The 22,601-nt window shown below is 41.3% G+C and overlaps 1 protein-coding gene across 2 annotated transcripts in view; it reads right to left on the reverse strand.

Moving 5' to 3' along the window:
• TMEM82 (transmembrane protein 82) overlaps positions 1-22,601 on the reverse strand; it is an 87,368-nt gene that overhangs the window by 18,726 nt on the left and 46,041 nt on the right. For both annotated transcript variants that reach the window (XM_085609034.1, XM_085609033.1), the window contains exon 3: positions 12,585-12,759. In XM_085609034.1, the coding sequence (XP_085465160.1) occupies positions 12,585-12,759 (175 nt within the window). The remainder of the gene's footprint in view (positions 1-12,584; positions 12,760-22,601) is intronic.

Raw genomic sequence — 22,601 nt, forward strand, 5'->3', positions numbered from 1 at the left:
CTCTGAGATGCACCCACTAAATCTGGAGGTAGTTTCAGCAATAACTTAACGATGAAACATCGAAGGAAAGTTTTACTAAATTCTAGTGCTGTGTTGGTGAAAAGAAAAAAATTAAAAAGCACAATATTTACTCAGAAATGCGTGCCAATGATGTAATCAGCAGTATTCGTGAAACAAATTGTCATTTTAGTGTAACACTACGGATTGTGCAATGGTGTAAATACGAGAGATTGGCATTTTGCGTGAGATTTGTTTTTGAGGAATACTCTCCAATACAAAATTTTGTGTGCAGGCAACTGTGCATGCTTAAGTACAAAAGGCAAATTCCAGAAGTGCAGAACACTAATGGGCGAGAAGCAATGAGGCCAAAATGTGTTCAGTGCTTTTAACAAGGGCCGGAGGGCTAATACATTATACTGGAGTTGGTGCGCCTGCGAATTCGGGAAAGTAGCACGTAACATATAAACCGTGCCAAATAATTAAAAAGTTGTGTGTTCTCCGAGGCGGGGGGGTGGGGGGCTGAAGCGCAGATAGGCTCCCCGAGCAGACGTTTGCTCCGAGGCAGGGGTTGGGGTGGCTGAGGAGAGGCTTCCCAACCAGCCATTACAAGCGTGCAAGCCACCCAAAAAAAAAAAAAAGAAGGGTTAATCCGCAGCATGTGAGGAAGCCCCCTGGCCTCAGTAAAAAAAACAAAAAAAACAGAGCACGGTGTCCCTGAAGGAGACGCCGCGAAAATCTAAATAAATAAAGTGAGTGCGATGTCCCTAGCGGGCACTGCGCTCATTGAAAGTAATTTAAAAAAACATACAAATCTTTATTAGACAAATGTAACACAATGCTAAACGCACAACCCACATGCCAGTAATGGTAAACAAAAAAGTGCCGAGACAGAAATTGTAAAACAGACGGTTTCACGCCACCAGTAAAAGATCCAGTCTGGGTGGACGGGGCTAAAAGAGGACAGGGCAGTAACCAGGAGGGACGAAAAAGTTACAATCAAAAGACACGGTTTACTGGAAGGAATGACGTAAACCAATCAAAATAACAGGCGGAGTCGAAACACTACTTTTTAAAGTGTATTGATTACAAGAAGCCCTCGCAGAGCGAGCAATGCATGCGCTGCAACACTAGGTGAGACCTAAAAAGGGCCTTTACCACCGATTCCCTTCTTTGCCTGGACAAGACGGGGGGTGGGGTGATTTACAGAGTAATTGCAGTCTTGCCAGATGAGAGGATAAATAGAAAGTAACATAGCAACACAGCAATGAGCATCGAAGGGCTTGCACCCTAAAGCCTCAAAGCAAAAACAAGATACAGACATGTGTGCTGCCTTGTTGCCACTGTCAACCCACCCACTCACATGCTGCCAAGTTCAAGGAGGGGTGTTTTCTTTCATACTCGCACCACATTGTCAGAGACCAAGGGGGATTTTTTCAAATAAAATCTAAGCCTTTGGGCAAATGTAAGCTGCCCTGTGTCACGCTTATCCCCCCTGCGTTAACCAAGTGTGTGGGGATTACCACCAACCTACCTTGCCCAAGGGAACAAGAGTTTTCAATAGTCTCTGCTGAGCCTTGCCACCGGTGCCAGAAGAGGGGGAGAGGGAAGAGGGTACATGCACACCTAACAGCTTCTGCAGCACGAAGGCGCGAAGATACTGTGAACCATCGCATGCTACTTTAATTGTAGGTAAAATTGTGGTGAAGGGGCTCTGACACTCTACCACCATGCTGTCAAATTGCAAACAAGACAGCTAGACAGTTGTGAACTGTCCTGGGCCTCCTTCACCTTTGTAAAAAGGAAGAGGAGGTGGGTCCAGGGCAGCTCATAGCTTTTGCACTGCTTTGTTGGCAATTTAAGAACAGGGCAGCGCAACTCCTCAAGAGCTGCCCTGGACCGCTCACAGCTCAGATGTGAACAGCGCACTTAGGCACTGTAAGCTGGAAGCCCTTGTTCCTGTGGATGTCCAACCATTTTGTTACTAAGCATAATTTGTGATATTGTATGTTATGTAATATGGTATTGTAAAGTGAAAATGTGTTTGATGTTGGATAGCGCATTGCATGTTCTTGAAAGTTAAGGGTAAGTGTGTGAGCTAATGTAAATCTGATACTTTAACTTGTGAATTTCAGGCCTTTTGAGGTTTTGCGCTGTAGTATTATTACACCCCTGTCAACCTGATCTCAAACGAAACTAGTTACTTACCTGTAACAATAGCTTTGCATCCTAGACTCTTCTAGATTCACATACTGTGCATATTCCGCCATCTAGTGGTTGGAGTTGGAAAGTGCTTTGTCTTTTTTCCCCCCCTTGTTGGGAGGTAGTGAAACCTGTTCTCCCTGGTCAGTCTACAACCCCCTTTGTATGTGTGCAACCTCTCAGATTATTTTTTCCCCTTTTGCCTTGTGATTGTGTCTGCTTGCTGAATAAGTAGAATATTGATTGTTTATAGAGCTGAGAGTGCAGGGACACTTGTTGACTTTAAATGGTGATTTATTTATGTTTATTTATAAATATATATATAATATATATAAAGTATATGTGTATATATATATTTTTTAAACCGTTGCTGTGTATAGCGGAGTCTGAAAAGCATTATAACTTATGGGTTATGCTTTTTACAATTTGCTATTTAATTGTTTATTTATGAGCTGTGTAGGTTGCTCGGTGTTACCTTTTGTAAAAAGGGTCATCTGCTGTTATAATAGGGCAGATGTAGCATATTTGCTATGATTAGTTGTTATATATATATATGGCGGAAGCCACTGAGGAAGAGCGATTACTGCTTGAAACGCGTATGGCTATTGCTGGCGGTGATGAGAGAAGCTGCGACTGTTGCTGCCTGCAGCTGTGTGCGCTGACCCCTCCGGGTGTGACGTCCTCACTGGGGCCCCCCTGTTGGTTTTTTGTGTAGCGGCTAGTCCGGCTGCGAGGAGGTCCCACTGCCTGAAAAGGCGGATTCTTGATGCTCGCAAACGTAATAAATAGCTTCCGCTACACGCAGCTACTTCTGTGTTCATTTAGCCACTGAGGAAGAGCGATTACTGCTTGAAACGCATATGGCTATTGCTGGCGGTGATGCGAGAAGCTGCGACTGTTGCTGCCTGCAGCTGTGTGCGCTGACCCCTCCGGGTGTGACGTCCTCACTGGGGCACCCCTGTTGGATATATATACACATCTCAAAGCTCCAAAGTACCCACGTACAAGGAGCACTCAAACGGCAACATGCTCATGAAGAGCCTTTATGGTATACAATCCGCCAGCACAATGATAACTTTAAGCAGTTCAATCTACCATGAATGCCTGATGCATTTCGAAGTGTCCCCACTTCTCTTCAGAGGCTTTGGCAATTGAAGGATGCATAGGACACCGCCCTCATATTTAAATGCTCCAATGCATGTCCAGGATGGGATGCTTTGCCGCGACTAGCAGAGCATTATGGGCCATGTAGTGTCCTTTGTCTCCAGATGGAGCGTGCAATGTTGCTGCTGTAACATCCATAACCCCAGATCGGGGAGGGGGTTTATGACCTTTTGGTCTGCTTTGCAGAAAACATGGAATGTGAGCTGCATTTGGTGCCGTGTTAGAAGTGTTGTGCCCAGCTATTTAATGCCTGGGAAGGGAAAGAGGCTTTGCTTGCAGCGTTATTTAATGGTTTAGTGAATGTATTTTGTGTTCCAATGCTAAATATTTAGGAAATAGAAACCTCCCGTAGGTCTGCATATTGTGTTAGAGATCCCTAGAATCTGGTGTTTATGCCCAAATAAAAACCTTTTGGTACCCTTGTAAACATAGCGCACTACTTGAGTTTTTAGCTATGTTAGGAACCAAGAGGAATACAAGAATATTTTGTTGTCCGGAAGTTCTATAGTATATGGAAGAGGCACCTTATGTGCATTTCCAACATAATAGTAAAAAGTAAGAAAATACATTTAAATGCCAGTCTCTAGCCAGCCAAAACCTCCCCATCTACTACCTATACCGGGCCAATACCATAGGTACAGTTGCATCAAAGCCTCCTGACTTCAGGTGTTGCAATGATGAAGTCTGTCTTTACATTTGAATAAATCACCCAATTGTTATAGCCTACACACCTTTTGGAATGAAGTGCCCATTCCATTACGTCTCAGTATAAAGGGGATTGCTCTGCTCTCTATTACACATTGGCAAAAAACAATGTATAGTTATAGTTCAACCACCCTTCCATCACTTTTGGCCTTGTGGATACATCTGCATGAACTTTGGTAATCGCTTGGCATGGTCAGCTAAGGTCGGGCATGCCAATTTTCATACAGTTTTATGCAGGAGAAAAATAGAAGAGGGCGAGAGGTAAGGGAACAAGAAGTGTGTTGCCTTTTAAGCTCCCTTAGGAATTTCTGCTCATGCGTACAGCCGAAACTGCTGACGGAATTTACTCCAAACTTGGCATGAAAGTAAACCTTTACTTAGAAAATTTGCTTTTGTTGGTTTGGTGTAAATCCATTTAGTAGCATTTAAAAAAGTTGCAGAGCTATTTTTAAATGGTTAACACTTCTGTATATCTGGCTTTTTGGGATTCTCGAATCCACCGCAAGTCTAGAAATAAAAAGTTTAGAAAAGGAATCGGATTGAATAAGCAAGTTCATTGCTCCCATTGTCCATTCCAGAACCACAGTTCCAAGGTAGAAACAGGGTGATCTGATTGGCTGCTCCGAAAGAAAACTTTCTCTTGCAGAAGCCATTACAGGATTTGAGGTACTGTCCTAGTATCCTGGAAAAGAAAAGGACATGTAGAGGGGGCAGGTACCTACGCCCTGACCTCTAGTCCATAGTGGGGGAACCCTCAAACTGCCCCCCAAGGAGTAAATGGAAAACAAATCTTAAATGTGTTGTGGAATCCAAAGCATACTTCTGGGAACCGTGGAATCCAAACACCTAAAATGGCAGCCAGCGACATTTCTTCAATACTGTGGAGCCTGGCTGCTATTCTAGCTGTCGGGGATCCGTAGATCACAAAAGGGTACAGAAAACCCAGCCAAGATTCTTGCCTGTGTACCAAAATCCAGGAGAAGCTTCTCCAACATTTGTATCTCCAATTGCAGATTCATGGTTCCAGGAATGGATCCGCGAAACTCTCATATGGTGGCCTGGTTCAGAGAAGCTTACACTGGGTTGATGGTACCCAGGTATAATGCTTGCTATGGATTCATGGTTCCTAACTAGGAACAGCGAATCCAATTTAAAAAAAAGCACAAAATAAGACCAGGCCAAACATCAACCTCTGTGGGCCAATCCTTATCCGCAGGGCTAGCAATCTAGAAGTTCTATGCCTATGGAAAGTTTCGCTCATGCCCTGTGACCAAATTCAACAGTACATAACCAAAAGCTGTGTGCATCAAGGGCTTATTTGCCTGTGTTGGGCTGGGTGCGGTACCTGGCATCAGGCCATGATATAATGCCAACTCATGCCGATCACAGGCAAAGGCAATGCTCACCTGGGGATGGCTGTCCTCGGGTAAGTGGGCAGCCATGCAGAGCGAGATATGGCTGCCTGCAGGCAGTTTGGGTGCAGGGCCTTGCCATAGGCTACATGCTATGGCCAACCCGTGCTGGGCACAGCCAGGGAACATGGGCAGTGGGGTTGGAACAGGTTCGAAACTCGGAGATGGTGATATGGAGTGATTGTGATTGGGCGTACAAGCCTAAATGAGATGCTTTTTTAAAAGGGGGGAAAATCATTATTAATTGAATGTCTTATGCGGGGAAGGGGGGGAATGCTTACTTTCAACTTCCAGGGAACTGGATAGGCAGCTGGTATTTATCTTTAATGTTTCCTTAAGTGTAACCGGTAGGTGACCTAAATGATAAGAGTATAGTGAAAACATGGTATTTCACAAGTAGTAGGTGATATCTTTGGTGCTACGATTCCTTCTGTATGTACAGTTTTAAATGATTGGCAGAATGTCTTGCAATTAACACAGCTGGAGCTTCAAATGCTATTAATGCTGAGCTTATAGCTATAAGGTCATTGGTTTTGCTTGCTTTAGATATTTTACATGTGAAAGAGGATGGAGTGTGCCACATGCTGCATGTTCAGCAATGCTATATTTACATTCCAGAATGTAACTAACATGTCAGAGGTTTCTCATGAGGTTAAGGATTTGCAGAAGACAGGTGCCCGGAAAGCAACAGGGACAGGATTTTCTAACACTGGTGAGTGGTTTATTTATTCCGGTAATTGTATACTAACCAAAATACTTAAACCGATATTAATAATTATAATTTGTGTGATATGTCTATTTCTTTTTGCAAGCGAATTAAAAAATAATTACTTTAAAGGGGGGGGGGGGTTAAATTGCAATGGAGAGAAGCAGCTGCCTGAATCAAAAGGAAGAAAAAGGAAACAAGAAGATGTGGAACTAGAAGATCTACAGACTAAAATGTTTGAGAAATTGATGTATCTAGAGAAATCCTGGAGCAAGCTGCTACATTTGACAACTCTTGTGTAAAGGAAGTTTAAAAGCAATATGGGCATAATGTTTGGTGCCTCCCAGAGGAAGGATTGATGGTGTTACTTGTTACTTTTTATGTTATGTTATCTGAGTTTATATAGCGCACAGCTGCCTCAGCAAAGAGGCATCCCGGCGCTGCCAGCATCAGAAGGATCAGGGCTAAGAAACAGAGCAGGTAGGCGCAAGAAACAAACAGAAGGACAAGAAATGACTAGGCAGAGGGAAAAAGAAAAGTTTTGATTGCTTTCCTAAAGTCCAGCAGGCGATCCATGCTACGGATCTGGGGAGGCAAGGAATTCCATAGCTTGGCTGCCAAGCAACGAAAGGATCGGCCCCCGACCCGAAGGCGCTTCACACTGGGGACTCTAACCAGATGCTGCCCCAGGGAGCACAGCTGGCGAGTTGGGACATACGGGGCTAACAGGTTAACTAGGAGGCTGGGCGATGCAAGCTTCAAGATCTTGAAAGATAGGCACAGAGCCTTAAATTGGATCCGCTTGGCCATGGGTAGCCAATGTAGCCTCAGGATGGCACCAGTAGAGGGACAATTACGCGGGAGCCCCAACAGGGCTCTAGCGGCAACATTTTGGACATGCTGCAGTCGCATTACCTCAGCCTGATTAGCCGCCAGAAGGAGCGAACTAGCATAGTCTAGTCTAGATAGAATGGCTGATTGAACAATCAGCTGGCGCGTAGACGGGTCAAAGAACTTGAACAGAGGCCTAAGTCCCCGAAGGAGGCCAAAACAAGTACCAACAACTTTTTTAGTATGATCTTGAAAACTGAGGGTAGAATCCATCCATACCCCCAGGTTCTTGACCCCCAACTTAGGGGTGGGGGTACTACCAAGAGCGTTAGGCCACCATTGCTCACTCCAGAGGCTCCTGTCCTTCCCCACCAGCAATACCTCCATTTTATTAGCGTTCAACTGGAGGCAGTTTATGGTCATCCACTCCGCAACTGCGGCCAGGCTGCTCCTAAACTTAGAAGCATCCTGTGTGGAACCATCAGAGAGGGCCACCACCAGCTGCGTATCATCTGCATACGAGACCATGGTAAGGCCCATATTCCTGGCCACCGTTGCAAGAGGCTGCACATATAGATTAAAGAATACGGGGTTCAGTGCAGAGCCCTGAGGCACCCCCTGACCGATGGAATGAGCCTGGGAAAGAAACGGGGGGCCGATACTCGGAATGATCTCACCGTCAGAAACGATCTGAACCATTCTAGTGCTAGGCCCACAACACCGGCTTCCTCCAGACTCTGCAGCAGAATCCCATGCGAAACCGTGTCAAATGCGGCACTTAGATCAAGCAGGATCAGTGCCGCCATGTGACCGGAATCGAAGATGGTCCGCAGATGTTCTGTCACAGCCAGGAGAGCAGTCTCCGTGCTGTGACCGGAGCGGAAACCATTCTGAGAGGGATCCAAGATGTTTTTGTTATTCAGGAATCTCATTAATATGTTATTAACATGAGCCTCTGCGATCTTAGCTACCCAAGGAAGGAGAGATATTGGCCGAAAGATTTCCAGTTTTGCCAGGTCAAGCGAAGGTTTTTTAAGTATAGGGGGTACCCTCGCCTGTTTCCATGGCACAGGGACCACAGCTGTGGAAAAAGAAGTGTTAACAACCTGGCACAGAGGGGCCAGGAAGAGAGAAAGTGAGTCCCTGAACTGGACGGGTTTTAAAGGATCGGCCGGAGAGCCGGATTTAACTTTCCTACTCAGTAGAGTAAACTCTTCCTGTGTGATACTGGGAATAGCTGCCAGAGAATGCAGTGGAGGAGATCTGCAAAGAGCAACAGGAGGAGGAAACCCTTGTGGAAAGGACCGATAGATATAGTCCACTTTGTCAACAACAAAAGTTGCCAGCTCCTCACACTGTTGCTTGGATAGAATCATGGAAACAGAGGAGTTTTTCCTTACTCTGAGGTCCTTGAGAATCTTAAAAATACATTTGGCCGGATTAGGACTTAGCTTTATTTCATTGGCATAATAGGCCGCTCGGACAGTACAAATGGTTCTATGATAGTTTTTAATAGCGGCCAAATAAAGTTTTTTAGCCGCAGGGTCATATTCCTTTCTCCACGCGCGCTCCAATTTCTTACATGCTTTCCGCAATGTAGTCAGAGAGTCATTATACCATGGGCTAGAGTCCAAAGTGCGGCCTTTAAACCATTTAGCTGGAATGAGGTAATCCAACACTTGGACAATCCAATTGCAAAAAGATCTATAGCCCACATCTGCATCGTTGTGCGGTTCCGGGGGATTTTTTTCTAAATCAACATCAATATGTACTCACACAAATGTTTAGAGTGACGATTGCTAAAGTAGGCCAGTGTTTAAAATAGCTTTATTGTGGTTGTCATCTTGCATTATATCACATGTGTACCTTTTGTTTGAAAAAGAAGATGAACTCACATTTTCAAATGTGATGTATCCTTGTTTTCTTTCTCTTTTGAAACATTTTCCTTTACGTGATAACTACAGAATATTTTAATGAGCTGTTACAGTGCACCTGCATAGTAAAGGCTGGGCCAATCTATCTTGTTTGTTGGAGATAATTGTAAGACTGAAGGATGCTTAGAGAAGGTGCATTGTGAACGATGCTGAGAAAAGAATGAGCTAATTACTGTATCTTTCTACTTTAAGCTGATTGAAGCGTTTAATGGGAACCAGTGTAGGTGTAGCAAACTTTAGAATCGTACGAGTTAAAGTAGTACAGAATACAACATTTTGCAGACATACTCTTGTGCACTTTGACACAGCTCAGAGGCGAGTAGGGTGCACTCTTTATGGGACAACTGATTTAATTAGCCTTTTTCTTTTGAAACAACTTTATACTAATGTGTCCTCTCATTTATACAACTCTGATTGATTTTAACTTCATAATTACTACATGCATTCATTTACTGATTATGGACTGATGCTATTTTGATGGTTTTGAATTTGTAGATATTTTAACCTTTAATAAACCTTTAAGGTTTGAAAACGTAACAACTCTCCGTCTTACTTTTGGAGCCTAATGTGATTTGATGACTAGCCTATGGTCACCGATTTAGATTACTCAGATAGCATTTTATGTGCCCCGAATTTGCATGAAGGAAAGTGCACAACATGGGACAGTGGTGATCTCTGAAGCTGGGGAATGGTAGTTTGTCAGGGTGTCAGAGTCATTGTCCTCCACCACCCTGATGGACAGAGCCCTGTCCGTCAGCTTTAATTCTGGCCCTCAGTTGATATCTTAAGTTTAATGCACGGGAGCAGTACAATTACTGCAGCGGTGTGCAACCGACAAAATTAGAGCATTTATAGGTGCAAAAAAGAGAAGAGGTGTGCTAGAGTTTAGCATATCACTTTGGATTTTAGATATAAAATCACATTTTCAAATGTTCCAAATTTCCCATTAAAATGAAAATTTCGATTTTTGTATGTATTTGGGTTCTGAATTAAATCAAATATTTATTGATTTGTGTATTTGTGTGTTGCATACATGTTTATGTGTTTGTATATTGTTTGGGTTCCCGGCTTCCAGTACTGATTCAACAGGGGTGCACAGAATTCAAAAGGTTAAGAACTACTGCCCTTGCACCTGTTGTGCTAACTTAGCTACAATATCCCCATACTCTTACACAATAGCCTGAACACCCTAGGAAAAATGGTAAACCTCTCAAAAGGGCTTATCCCGTAGTGATACATATTATGTTCTGGCAGATTGATAGTGATAAACTCCCACCTCATACAAATGCTTCAATGATTCTTTTGAGCGCCTCTTTTTTTTGTTTTTTTTAAGGTTTGGCTTGCCAGTACAGCTGTCACATGAGCTTATGTGTACAACTGAAAAACAGTTTTAAGAAGGCTAAGGAGGAAGGTACTTTAGCTCCGCCTACATGTTGATTACCTTAACTACAACATTTGATTGGGCAGGCGTTGTGTGCGTCCAGTGAAAAAGAGTTCTTGTCTTGTGGGAAAGATTATGTTTAATACAGTAAGCCTAAATTGCTTATTAGGCAAGTCAATGATGTCATCTTTAAGAAGCCATAAGTATGGGTTGTTCATTATGATGGGGTACAACAAAGGCCCAACATATTCATTGTTAAAAGCATATTTAAAGCCAACAGGTCTTTAAGAAGGATTATTACTATACGTTGTTAAAGGCTATAGGTAAGTATTTGCAACATGGAATCTCACAGATCACTGTAGTTGGCAATGGTTTTGGTGTTCGGTTCCCCTATCTGACAAACCGTTGTGGTAGAAGACTTGCACTGTGATAATTCCTTGTTAGGTCATCTTAGGGTTGTATATGGTTTTGCCCAGTGTAATTTTGTACACATGTCTTATTTTATGATTTTATGCTCGATGGCCGTTTTGTGGGCAACAAAACGATGACTACTGCAACTCCGACTTGGATATGTTAAAATGCCAAAAGATACAGTATACAGACATGATTGATTCATTGTGAAAAGTTATGCCAGATTCCATAGATCTGATCTGCTTATTTTGAAGAAGTATCATTAAAGCAGATGATCCGACTTATTTATTGTGAAAAGCGTATATTAAAGGAACTAGACCTGTAAGTGCTGAGGTTATTACACTATGGCATGCCTGCAGATTTACCAGCTGTTTGGTTGAGTGAAATTATTTTTTCTTTCAATTTGTTGTTGTTTTTGTCATCCAATAACTACCCAGATAGCGCTACTGTTCCGCTTGCTTGACGCTCATTTCATCTGTAGTGCACCGCCTCCCATGGAGCAACGCATATCGCACAGCCACTGTATCTTAACTGGGCAGCCGTATAAGATTGACAGTGTCCACAGTGTACTCTTGTTTTACTGTTCCAGGATGGTTGCCCTGTTCAGAAACAGCATTTCAGCCATCGGTACAGCCATTGTATGCTAAGCACAATATCATTACAAGATGACAGCCCACTGTAAGGTTGTTTTTTTGTGCATGTTTTTTGATTGCAAGTGCTTGCCTGCCATGTTTATGATGCAGTATTTTCTATTTTTTCAACTTTTTTCTTAATGAGGTACTGAGTGCCTAAACTCACCAGTGACTGAAGTGGCACTTCAGTCACTGGAGTGTGGAGAAGTGTGGCTCACTGGTTAGAGGAGGCATACCCTGTGCAGAGGTCAGACCCGGGACCAGGGTCCAATTCCCGACGCGGCAGGGTCTGAGCCCAAGTGTCCACGGACTTGATAATTCTCACTTCGGTGCCTACTCGAATCATGGGTTCACACTCTGCAACTCTGGGCAATAGCTTGCTTAATCTCTACTACGGCCCCCCCCCCCGCGGCGGGATGCCTGGCTTTCACCTTGGGAATGCCCAGTACGGGTTATCTCACAGGGAAAAGCCAGGACGGGTTCCCAATGCAAGCGCCGAGATGCCCAAGGGTAAGTCGAGCGCTATATAAGAACATACATACATACTTTCAATTATAGACCAGACCTACTGGCATTGGAAATACTTGTTCCATAAAAAGTAACAAGGATATATAAAAGTCACATGTGGTGTCCCACCACAATATTGAGATTTAACTACCCACGTGCCGCAATATCGTATTCAGAATACCGACACCACAATATCATGATATTAAGTATATACAAGTAAGTGTGGATTTATAAAGTTATGTAGGAATGGTGATAAAAATAGTAAATCTACGCTAACTTAAATATGCGCACTACCACAGTATTTTGATAGTGAATATTCTGGATACTACATTATGGCAGGACAATACTCCTAATCTGATATTGTAACACAAATCTTCTCTGCAAACCACCCATTTTGAAATATGGTTTCTCCCTTGTACTATATCCCCATGATTTAGGACCTTTCCTATGTGATGAGCCTCTGTCCAATGTGAGGCCATCCACGCCTCAATGTAAGACAATAGAATGGAATCACCACAAAACATCTGTCAACTGACCAGGCCCATAGATAAGGCCTGAACCTCATGATAGGAATCCACTCCCTCTGACATGACTGACACTGACACACACACACACACTCACACACCTGTTTATTAAACAAACCCTTAGATACAGCCTTAACGCCATGATATGATTTCACCCCTTCAGGCACTGCACACACACCTGATTTTGGGATAGCAGCATGGAAACAGCCCTCAGCGAGAACTCCAGGACCACCAAGGCAGCCACACGGGATCCCACAACAGTGAAGATAGCGGTGAGGACACAGAAGTGCAGCTCCTCCATCAGGCGCCCTTGCCCCCGTATCCTCTCCTTCTCTGACCGTTTATCCGGATCACTGAAACAAAATCAAAGGAACCTTAGAGTGACAATACCACTAGTGCCTATACCATGAAGCAGAACACCCCGCATTAACATTACCTGCTCAGATGGCTTTATGTTTCACTGTTCTTGGAAAAGGGGATGATTTACCTAGCACAAGTACTAGGGTGTGGTTATCACAGGACAGAGAATCCCTGTTCTAACCACTGAAGGATAGTCGTTCTGACACAATGTACAGTGAAGATTCCACCTGACTGAGGGTTACTCTAAATTTAGAAAAGCCCTAATCACCCACCTTTCTGTTGATTGGTTTCTGCCTGTTCTTTCCTTCCCGTGCCTTACCCCCTTTTGCTTCTAGCACCAAGATAATGATTCTGGTGATAGCTGTACTCTACAAATAAATAAATAAATCTAAATACAGATGGTGATGTACCTCAGGCAGGTCTGGTCTGTAAGTGAAGACTACAATGACCCACTGCAGTCTGGCTTGAGCACTCCTTATTTTTAGAGTTATTTTCTTTTGATTATTCACTCCGTAATTTATCATTTCCACGTTCCCATGGGTGCACTTGGCCACATACAACAATTGTGAACCTGTATATTGTATACAGGAGTACCCGTGCAAACCTATTGAAAAATTGCACTTTTCTTCTGATAAAAGATATTTCAAATAAACATTCCAAATATACTCTGTGTTATTGTTACTCCATATTTTATTGTTTCATTCTTTTGTAAAGTTTGTTTGTAGTATCAATCCATATCACACATGTTTATTTTCACATTGTAAAAATCTTTTGTTCACCATTTCGTAAAACCATACGATAGGTATTCTCTATATATTCGCATTTGAATTCCTAACCAAATGCATTTGCGCCACTTGGGGTAAATCTCTATTAACAAAAACAACAATCAACCCTAACAGATAAACATCTTGAATCTCTTCCTCACCATTGTTTTAACACACCATGCTGGGATGTGTGACAATCTTCACCAACATCAGAGTAGTGAGTGACGACTATCCTTCCAAGCTCCTAATTCAGAGTACACCTTGGGAGACTTTACCACCACCTTTGCCTAAAACAAAATGCATACTATCTCACTCACCACAAGTAATTGAAGATGTAACACCATGTAAAATCTGGTTTCAAAACAACACCAGATCAATATGCCCATGCGAGCCCCGTAGGAATCCTTCCAGAATTACAAAACTTAGTTAACTGCTAAAAAGCCAGTTATCTCATTTTTCACAGCTTCGCTCGGATGTCAAGTCTCAAAAGCTTTCTCTGTACACATAAACAAAGACAGTGGTCTAGTCTTGAGTGCTTTCTCTATGTGCATAAATAAATACTGACCTGTTATCTTTCCCAGTGAAAGGGCTGGGCCCATAAGTTCTGGACCTAGTCTAGAATCACAATCTGATGGTTCTTTTTAGCAGCATGTAAGCGTAGATGGGAGAAAGTTGTTATTATTGTCAATCCATTTTATAGGGAATTCTCTCGACACATAGTAACTACAGACACCTACGTAAGGTTAGTTCATTTATTACAAAGCCAAAAATAACTGGACTTAAAGACACCTCAAGATGACAGTGTAGAAATACATCGGAAACAGCATAAAGCCAAACCTGTGCATACAGTTTAAACGATGCAACATATACAAAACAATTTAATTCAAGAAGCAGAATACAGAGGATCAGAAAGCACGAGTCTGCGTTTCCCTGCATCGAGGGTCGATGAATATAAATCATTAATCTGTCCCTAGGCTAACTCTAAAATGACATCCCTACTTAAGCATCTTCAGACAGGACAGTTAAAAGGTGTCAGTCTGTGGAGTCTCTCTAAGAAGCCTCTCCACAATATTGGGTAATGTAGCATTAAGCTACCGAGACAGAGCTAGCTCCAAGATGTTCCAAAGGCAGAGAAGTGAGGCACTTTCACTACTCTTAACATTGCATTATTACAGGTATCTTTCCCAAGTATCTTTGCGAGTCACGCCATCTGCTCCGAGTACTATCTCAAAGATAGTTTTCCATGGGATAATGGTGTTTTTGATTTGCAACAAGCTGACCTTGATTCCCAGGCCTGCTCCAGTGCAAAACACAACAGCTTTCCTTTATTGACTTGAGTTTACGATGTAACTTCTTATCTCCTTGTCTGACTAATAAAACAAAGACATTTTCTACCTTACAAGGGCGCTTCTTCCACCTGCAACACAAAACGTGAGAAAGAGAAAATTCCACAGCATACATGAAATGTATCTATTAATTCTAAAGCGGGAGTTTCCAGGGAAATGCATTTCAGGCCTACACGATTCAGTTAACATAAGAAAATGGCATGTGAGCTTTATGAGATTTCATAGGGAAATAAGGCACATTCAAATAAATAATTTTGCTTACATTAAAATGACACAATTAATAAACACATTTAATGAATAAATAATCGTCGGTTTCACAATATGAAATCTTCACGATAAAGTTTTCTGCTAGTTACATTCACTTTCTATGTTCATTTTCCAGGTTACTAGGCAATGGCCTAAACACATCACATTTCATGTTATTACATTTCGAAATTCTAACACTTTACGTTACTACAACAAAGGATTATATGCGGGTGCGCTCTACACATGTGATATTAATGCACCCCTACAAATAAACTTTGATTTTAGCTACATCACCAGCCTGTTACATACAGCCTTCTCATGATTTTTACCTGTTGTTCTTACCTTCGGGAACCAGATTACCACTTAATGAAAATTGCCTTTTCGCCAATCTCCGCAGAGTGACAGGCAAAAGCCTTTCTTCACACCAGTGAAATTCACAACCATGCTTCGCTCTATCCAAGGTACATCTTGCCATAACCTCTTTAATCAAACCTTCATTTATTACCAGAGCTGTCTCTACCCTTAGGTCGGTGTAATCAAACTTTTGGTTCACAGAGCTACACTGCTTTTGCTGGCTCTACCTTCAGGAAGATGTAATCAAACTTTGCTTCACCAATCTACCTGTTCAGTCAAAGTGCCATATTTCACTCAAATTATACGATTCATGGGTAACAGCTGATTATCGCGAAAACTTTTAAGTGTATCCCAGATTTAATCCTCGTACCATGCATCATGCCTTCTATTATGTTAGTGGCACATAACATCTTGCTGTATAAATCATTTCATTTTGCCTATGAAAATGTTATTAATTAACTTGTTTGCCCAGTTCATAGTGAGACAATTTTGATGTTGTACATGTGTACATTGCTGTTGTTTGTATAATGGAATTGAGAGGAAAACACCTCTTAAAATCAGAAGTTCTCTTGCCAGACCCTAGTGGGTCATAGTGGTGTTGACTTTTCTGGCACATCCTCAAACGCAAGCACCCACCAAAATAGCAGGTGACCAGACTGAACAAATGACAGATAATAGAGCATCTATAAATGTACATGCTGAAACACAGGCAAACAAAATATTGTACATACTTAAAGCCACCATTACTGAAAATAGGAGGTAATCAGTCATAAGCATTGAACAAAAATGACAACATCTTGAAACCCTAATGAGAAAATAAATAGGAGAATGCAGGCTACAACTCTGGCAAAATATCACGAGAACCTAGACTTTATATGAAACCTACACTATGTGGCGACCAAAGAGGATTCATAAAGAGTTGGAAGGCCATTTTAAATACAATACTCTTTATTCCTCATTATTCTGACAATAGAAGAATTGGCAAAAGTGTTGGAACACCTTGAAAAAGGGACTACCCATTTGAACACAAAAATACAACATTCCAAGGGAGAGGAATGGAACAAATATCTAGAAGAGATGAAGAAAATACTGAATCAGTATTGCATAGAAACGGAGCAAAGGAAAATAAGGAAAAAATAAAATTAAAAGGGATACCCGATTATGAACTGGATATTGCTTCCACGTAGCAAGAATAATACAGACAGAGTCATAATTATAAACATATTACCACTTCTACAGATATTTTTAGTGAGACGGAGACAAGACAGTAAACTGGAAGCAAGGTGGGCCCCTACAAATAAACCATCTTCCAGAAGTAAACTAAGTGAATTTCAAGCAAGAGATTAATCATCAACCAGTAGTACAAGCGCAGTGTAGATCGGTGAACCAGAGTTTGATTACATTGTCTTGGGGATAGAGGCAGCACTGGCAATGAATCAAGGTTTGATTAAAGAGGTTGTGGGAAGCGATGCCTTGGATGGAGCAAACCAAGGTTATGAAATGCGCAAACAAAGGTGTGAACAAAAGTGTGAAGAAAGGTTTCTGGCAGTCACTTAGTAGAGGTTGGGGGAAAGGGTGCTTTTCATCATAGTGAATGGTTGATTGCCGAAGGCAAGAATAACATAATAAAAAGTCAAGAGTGGGTTGTAGGTAACCAGCTAAGAATTACAACAGGCCTGTGTTGCTTCATTCATGTTTAGAAAGCACTCTTGACTGGGCCACATGGTTTGTTTATATATACAAAGAACGCTCTCAGGACTGCACAGCAGAGCAAAGTAGTGTAAAATGAGAACACTAGCTTTTTAGCTGGTAACACAGAGACGATATACTAAGACTTTTGTGGTCACAAAAGGTCTGTTTTGCAAAATTGGACCATTTGCAGCTACAAAATAACTTGTTACCGAATTGCAATTTGGATTTGTTACGACATACCAAATTGGTATTTGGTCGGGAGTAGTTTTAGGAGGTCTCTTCCAAATAGTGATTCGGTATGAGATGATCAATATTTTGTGACCGAAATATGGTCAAAAATAATTAATATTTTGCTGTCTACTGAAAGGTAGTGGTAAACCATTCGCAAATGGGAAGGGGGCCCCAAAGAACCCTTTTCCCTTCCTGAATGTTGAAAAAACACTTCTTAAGAGTAATATTAAAAATGTTTGTTAAACTTTTATTTATTTTTTCAAAAACATCACATTTTACTTTAAGAAAACAGGCTGCATTAAAAAAAAAAAAAGACTGCTTTATTTAAAAGCAATCACAGACATGGTGGTCTCCTGAACCCCGCAAGCCACCATCCGTATGATGGAAACAAATCATAGTGGATCGCTATTAGTGACATACTTCCTCAATAATTCTTGAGGTAAGATGAATTGTGACCCACGACGATTTGGTGTTTTGAGGACCAACCTATTGGTACATAGTTCAGTTTGCAAAATATCACACTGGTCGCAAACTATTGGTCTTTTGCAATCAGTGTTTGTTAAATCTGGCCTAAGTTTCTAATTCTGGAAGAATCCCCATGAGCTTTGGGATTTGGTTTTGTTTTGAAACAGGATTTTACATTGTATGCTGTTATTAAGAACTGGTGGCAGGTGAAGCAGTGCACATTTTGGTTCTGGAAAATGAAAGTGCCAGTCAGGAGAAATATCATTTGCGTCAAACAAGTAGTATTTTTACTTGAGAGCACGCGGGAGACAATACCTGAGGGGATGAGAAATGAGCACATTCCAAAGGCTAATTAAAGCTTGTTCTACATCCAGCACATTGTTTCATCTAAAATTATTTATGTACACCCAGGGTGAGGAGAGTGAGTCGGAAACTGTAGTGAGGCTGAGCTAGTGTGGAAACAGCAAAGTACACTTAAATCACAGTTGCGATTAGTGCATTTAGATGGCTTACCAGCGAACAGTGGAAGGTAGAGAATTAGACTCCCTCTTCAAACTACTCAGCTGGAAGCAGCACAATGAACAGATGGGGTGAATCACTGTTCCCATAAGTACTGCTGACAAACGTGCCATAGAGGAGGTGATGTAAAACGACCCATGCCCGACTAACTCATTGCAGTGTAATGATGAGGCTAACTCCAAGCATGACACAGTTTCTCTTATCAGTGGTACAGATGTGGAGTCAGAAGTCCAGGACTGATGACAGGTATCATAGGTACGCGAAGACTACATTTATTCCTTACTACATCATCAACAGTCAGCTTTCAACTGACAAACCTCTTGTGAGAACCATCAACATTCTAAGGACAGAACCATGGCATGGCGAGGAAGGGAGATACCATAAAAGGACCATAAAGAAGGTAAAGAAATTGAGACACAATGAATGCAAATTTGAAACAACAAAACATTACTTCTCAGGATTACAACACCTATGTATCACCTGATAATGTTGAAGGTGGAGGTAAAGTCCCCTGTGGTGTATTTGGAGTTGAGAGTTTGGAAAGATAGTGATGGAAAGTATCTACGATATGGTATTATGAAATGTTGAACTGGAGGTTTTTGCAATGTGAAAATAATAATGCATTATATTGATTGATACTGTGAAGAAATTTTACAAAATGATGGAGCAAAAAATATAGAGTAAACATAACAAAGAATATATTGGATTCTTAATTTGAATTGTGTTTATCATAAGAAAAGTGCCATTTTGCAATAGGTGCACAGTTAATCCTGTCTAATATATACAGGTAGACAATGCTGGTCTGTAACTGGCCATAAAAGGCAGTGCTAGTCCTCAAGTGTTCCAAAAGCTGTTTAAAAATGCATAAAGTAAATGTATACAAACATACACATAAGGAATACAAGTGATATTATTTTTTAGTATGACATCGATAAGTTTGTCAACATAACAGGTCACCCTAAACTCCTCATAATAGTTGATGTGTCAACCCAAATGGCAGAGATAATCGGACCATCATGTATGCAAAACAGAGAATGAATCTGTTTATGGGTTTTTACTAAGCTGTAGGACATCCCATCTTGTCATAAGGAAGATCATAAAATCTGGACACGACCTGCTAATGCAGTGATACATAGGCACTGGATACATGTTATGTGAATAGTGCGGAAGAAGTGTTAAACAAAGCAAAAGAATCCAAAATATGAATTGGGTACATGAGGAATTACACATCTTCCAGAGATGATTGACGGTGAACCAAAAGAACACATCTTAATTGGAATGGGGTCTTGTAGGTAAATGAAAAGAATGCATTTTCCAAATGCACCATGACTTTTGGTCCATGAGCCACTCAAGTTTGAGCATTCAATCACTTGGGGGCGGATTTACAGTTTGGTAGAAAGGGTACACTGTTCATAATGGCGAAGGAGTATCCTCTCTCACAAACTCAAGGTCCGCACTGATTTAGAAGTGGGGAGACTGACAGTATGTCATGACGGCCTGATGGAGTACAGGTCATCAGAGGTTAGCCATCAGACTGTCTGCCCATTTTAGAGTGGGTGGTCAGATTATTTTTATTGTGTGTCACCACCAGGGAAAACCTGGAGGCAAGGGACAGTAAAAAAATAAAACCACACCCGGAGGGCAAAGTCAGATCATGGCCATCATGTTTTGACCGGGCCCAAATAACCATATAGGCCTCGGGCGAATCAGTGATAGCGAAGAAGAAACTGGCCCATGAGGGATAGATTCTACCTATTACTTTGTCAACAATGGTCTATTAATTACTATTGGAACACTTACACTTGTTTATCCTAATAATTGTAATAAGTATGTCAAAATCCTACTCAAGATAACTGTAAATCAGTTTTTTTATTTCATTTTTCTATTTCAATATAGTGCTAATATTCATACTATTCAAAGAATTACACAAAGTTACATTTTTTTACTCACATATTTTACATACATAATTAATGGCGACCCACATGTTATTTTTTATGCTGTGTCCGTCTTATAGGTTGTCCACTTATGTATCAACTCAACACGCGAGTCTAATGTCCATAAACTCTATTTATATATTATGCTTAGACTGGCGTTTCTTGTGTCAATATTTTTTTACACCTGTTGTGGACACCTTTAGGAAGAAGTTGACGCGTTTCGGGCCGATAACTTCCGGCCTCCTCAGGACTCTACAAGGCGACTGCTTCCTTCATTTGAAAACATAAAATCAGCAATAAACTGCATGACTATGGTTATCACTAAGACCAAGCACATGTATATTAACACAACGACTTATCGGGGCACAAAAGAGCATGGCTGTTTGCAACGAACACTCATGAATATTTTTAATGAACACTCATATTTTCATGGGCACAGCACCAGATATATTTTCACACTTAATAATTGATAAGAGTCCATAACAGATGTAAAGAAACATTGACACTAGAAAAACCAGTCTAAGCATAATAGATACATATGGTTTATGGGCTCACATGTTGAGTGGATACACAAGTGAACGACCTATAAGACGGAACCAGCATAAAAGAAGAAGACGTTGTCCATCACTGTTTTTGTATGAAAAATATCTGAGGAAAGAGTGTATACTTTGTGTAATTCTTTGAATACTAGCACTATTTTTAAATAGAAATATAAAAAATAAAAAAACTGATTTACAGCTATCTTGAGTAGGCGTTTGACATCATTGTTAAAATTATTAGGATAAACAAGCGTAAGTGGTTCAAAAGTAATTAATAGACTATTGTTGACGAAGTAATAGGAAAAATCTATCTCTCGCCATCATGTTTGAACTGGCCATCCGTTAAACCTTTACAACATTGACAGGAACATCGATGACAGCAGTACCTGCCAATATTAAGAGATATTCACAGGGCAGGCAGTTACCTTTAATTTACTCTCACCCAGATGGACATTTCTCCATTCTCCAAACTCTAAATCAATCCATGGGTAGGTAAATTGACCAGGAAAAGATGTAAGTGACCTTCTCAATTAAAAAGATGATGGCATCCGTTCTGATGCTCTGTTATGTCAGCGCATAGCTACGTGTGATGTCAGGAAGTCGCAGCAGCGTTTGTTGTGGCTACTCCAGCTATACACTACTTACACATTAACTGGCTCAAACCAGTTATGGAAAGTAGGTTTGTGTAGAGTACTGAATACTCTTGTGTATTTTCATGTTACTGTAAAAAGGACTCTGTCCACTTCATTACTTTGAAATTATTTTTGGGGCAAATATTTATGTTTTACAGTGGGCAAATAAAGCACTATGAAGGACTTGTGACACATTAGCGAGTAGCAAGGCACATACTAAAATCAAACATAATATTAGGAGAGATTCCACTGCTACACAGGTATAAACTGCAGCCAGAAGGGAATTCCCAAAATAGACCTATTACTTTTTCATGCTCAGCACTGGTTTTGGGTGGAAACTTTTTATAAGGTTCAGAAAATGTCTTCAATTGCTGATATACCATTGGGTTGACAGCGGGCTATGTCTTCCTCCATGGGTTCCACTGCTAATCATTTCAGAGCCTCAACTCAATCTTCACACTATTTTGCAGCCCACACACGAGTTTATGCAAACTCCTCCTCATGATACTAATCTGCTCCTGAAAGTTTCTAACCTAAACTTCATGAGAGTCTGCACTTATACACCTCCTCCCTCACCAATGAAACCACGAAGGATATCACAAACAGCTGTCCACAGCAGTACCAGACCCCTAACCTCAATGGGTTGATGGAGTTAACACCCTGAGGCATATTCAATTCCGAACTCATCAAACATGGCAACATTTGCTCAACTTATTGAGGGAAACTATTTCCTAACAAAGTTTGTTCATCAAATGCCACTTATGTTGATAAAACCAACTGCCATCTCCCTAAAGGACAATCAGGGGTGGGCTAGACTGCCCGGGAATAGCTGAGAGCCATAAGACTGAGATTTGCTCCAGGTGATGGGGAACTACAGGAACTTGTTGAAAATTATGATTACCCAAATGTTGTAGCAGCCTTAGTAGAGACCAAGCTCTTGTCATCCTTGCCATGTCCACCATCACCAACCCCAGGTCACATTGTACTTTTTTTTCTTTACCTAAAAAGGTGAAACATAAAGTTCCTATTACATCTCTAGTTATTCTGTTCTACAAAACTAGCTACTCCTGTTCGCGATATTGGTTGCATAACTGCTGATCAGCAGTAAAGCAT

Source organism: Triturus cristatus, chromosome 1_2 (assembly GCF_964204655.1).
Source record: "Triturus cristatus chromosome 1_2, aTriCri1.1, whole genome shotgun sequence".
Taxonomy (NCBI): domain Eukaryota; kingdom Metazoa; phylum Chordata; class Amphibia; order Caudata; family Salamandridae; genus Triturus; species Triturus cristatus.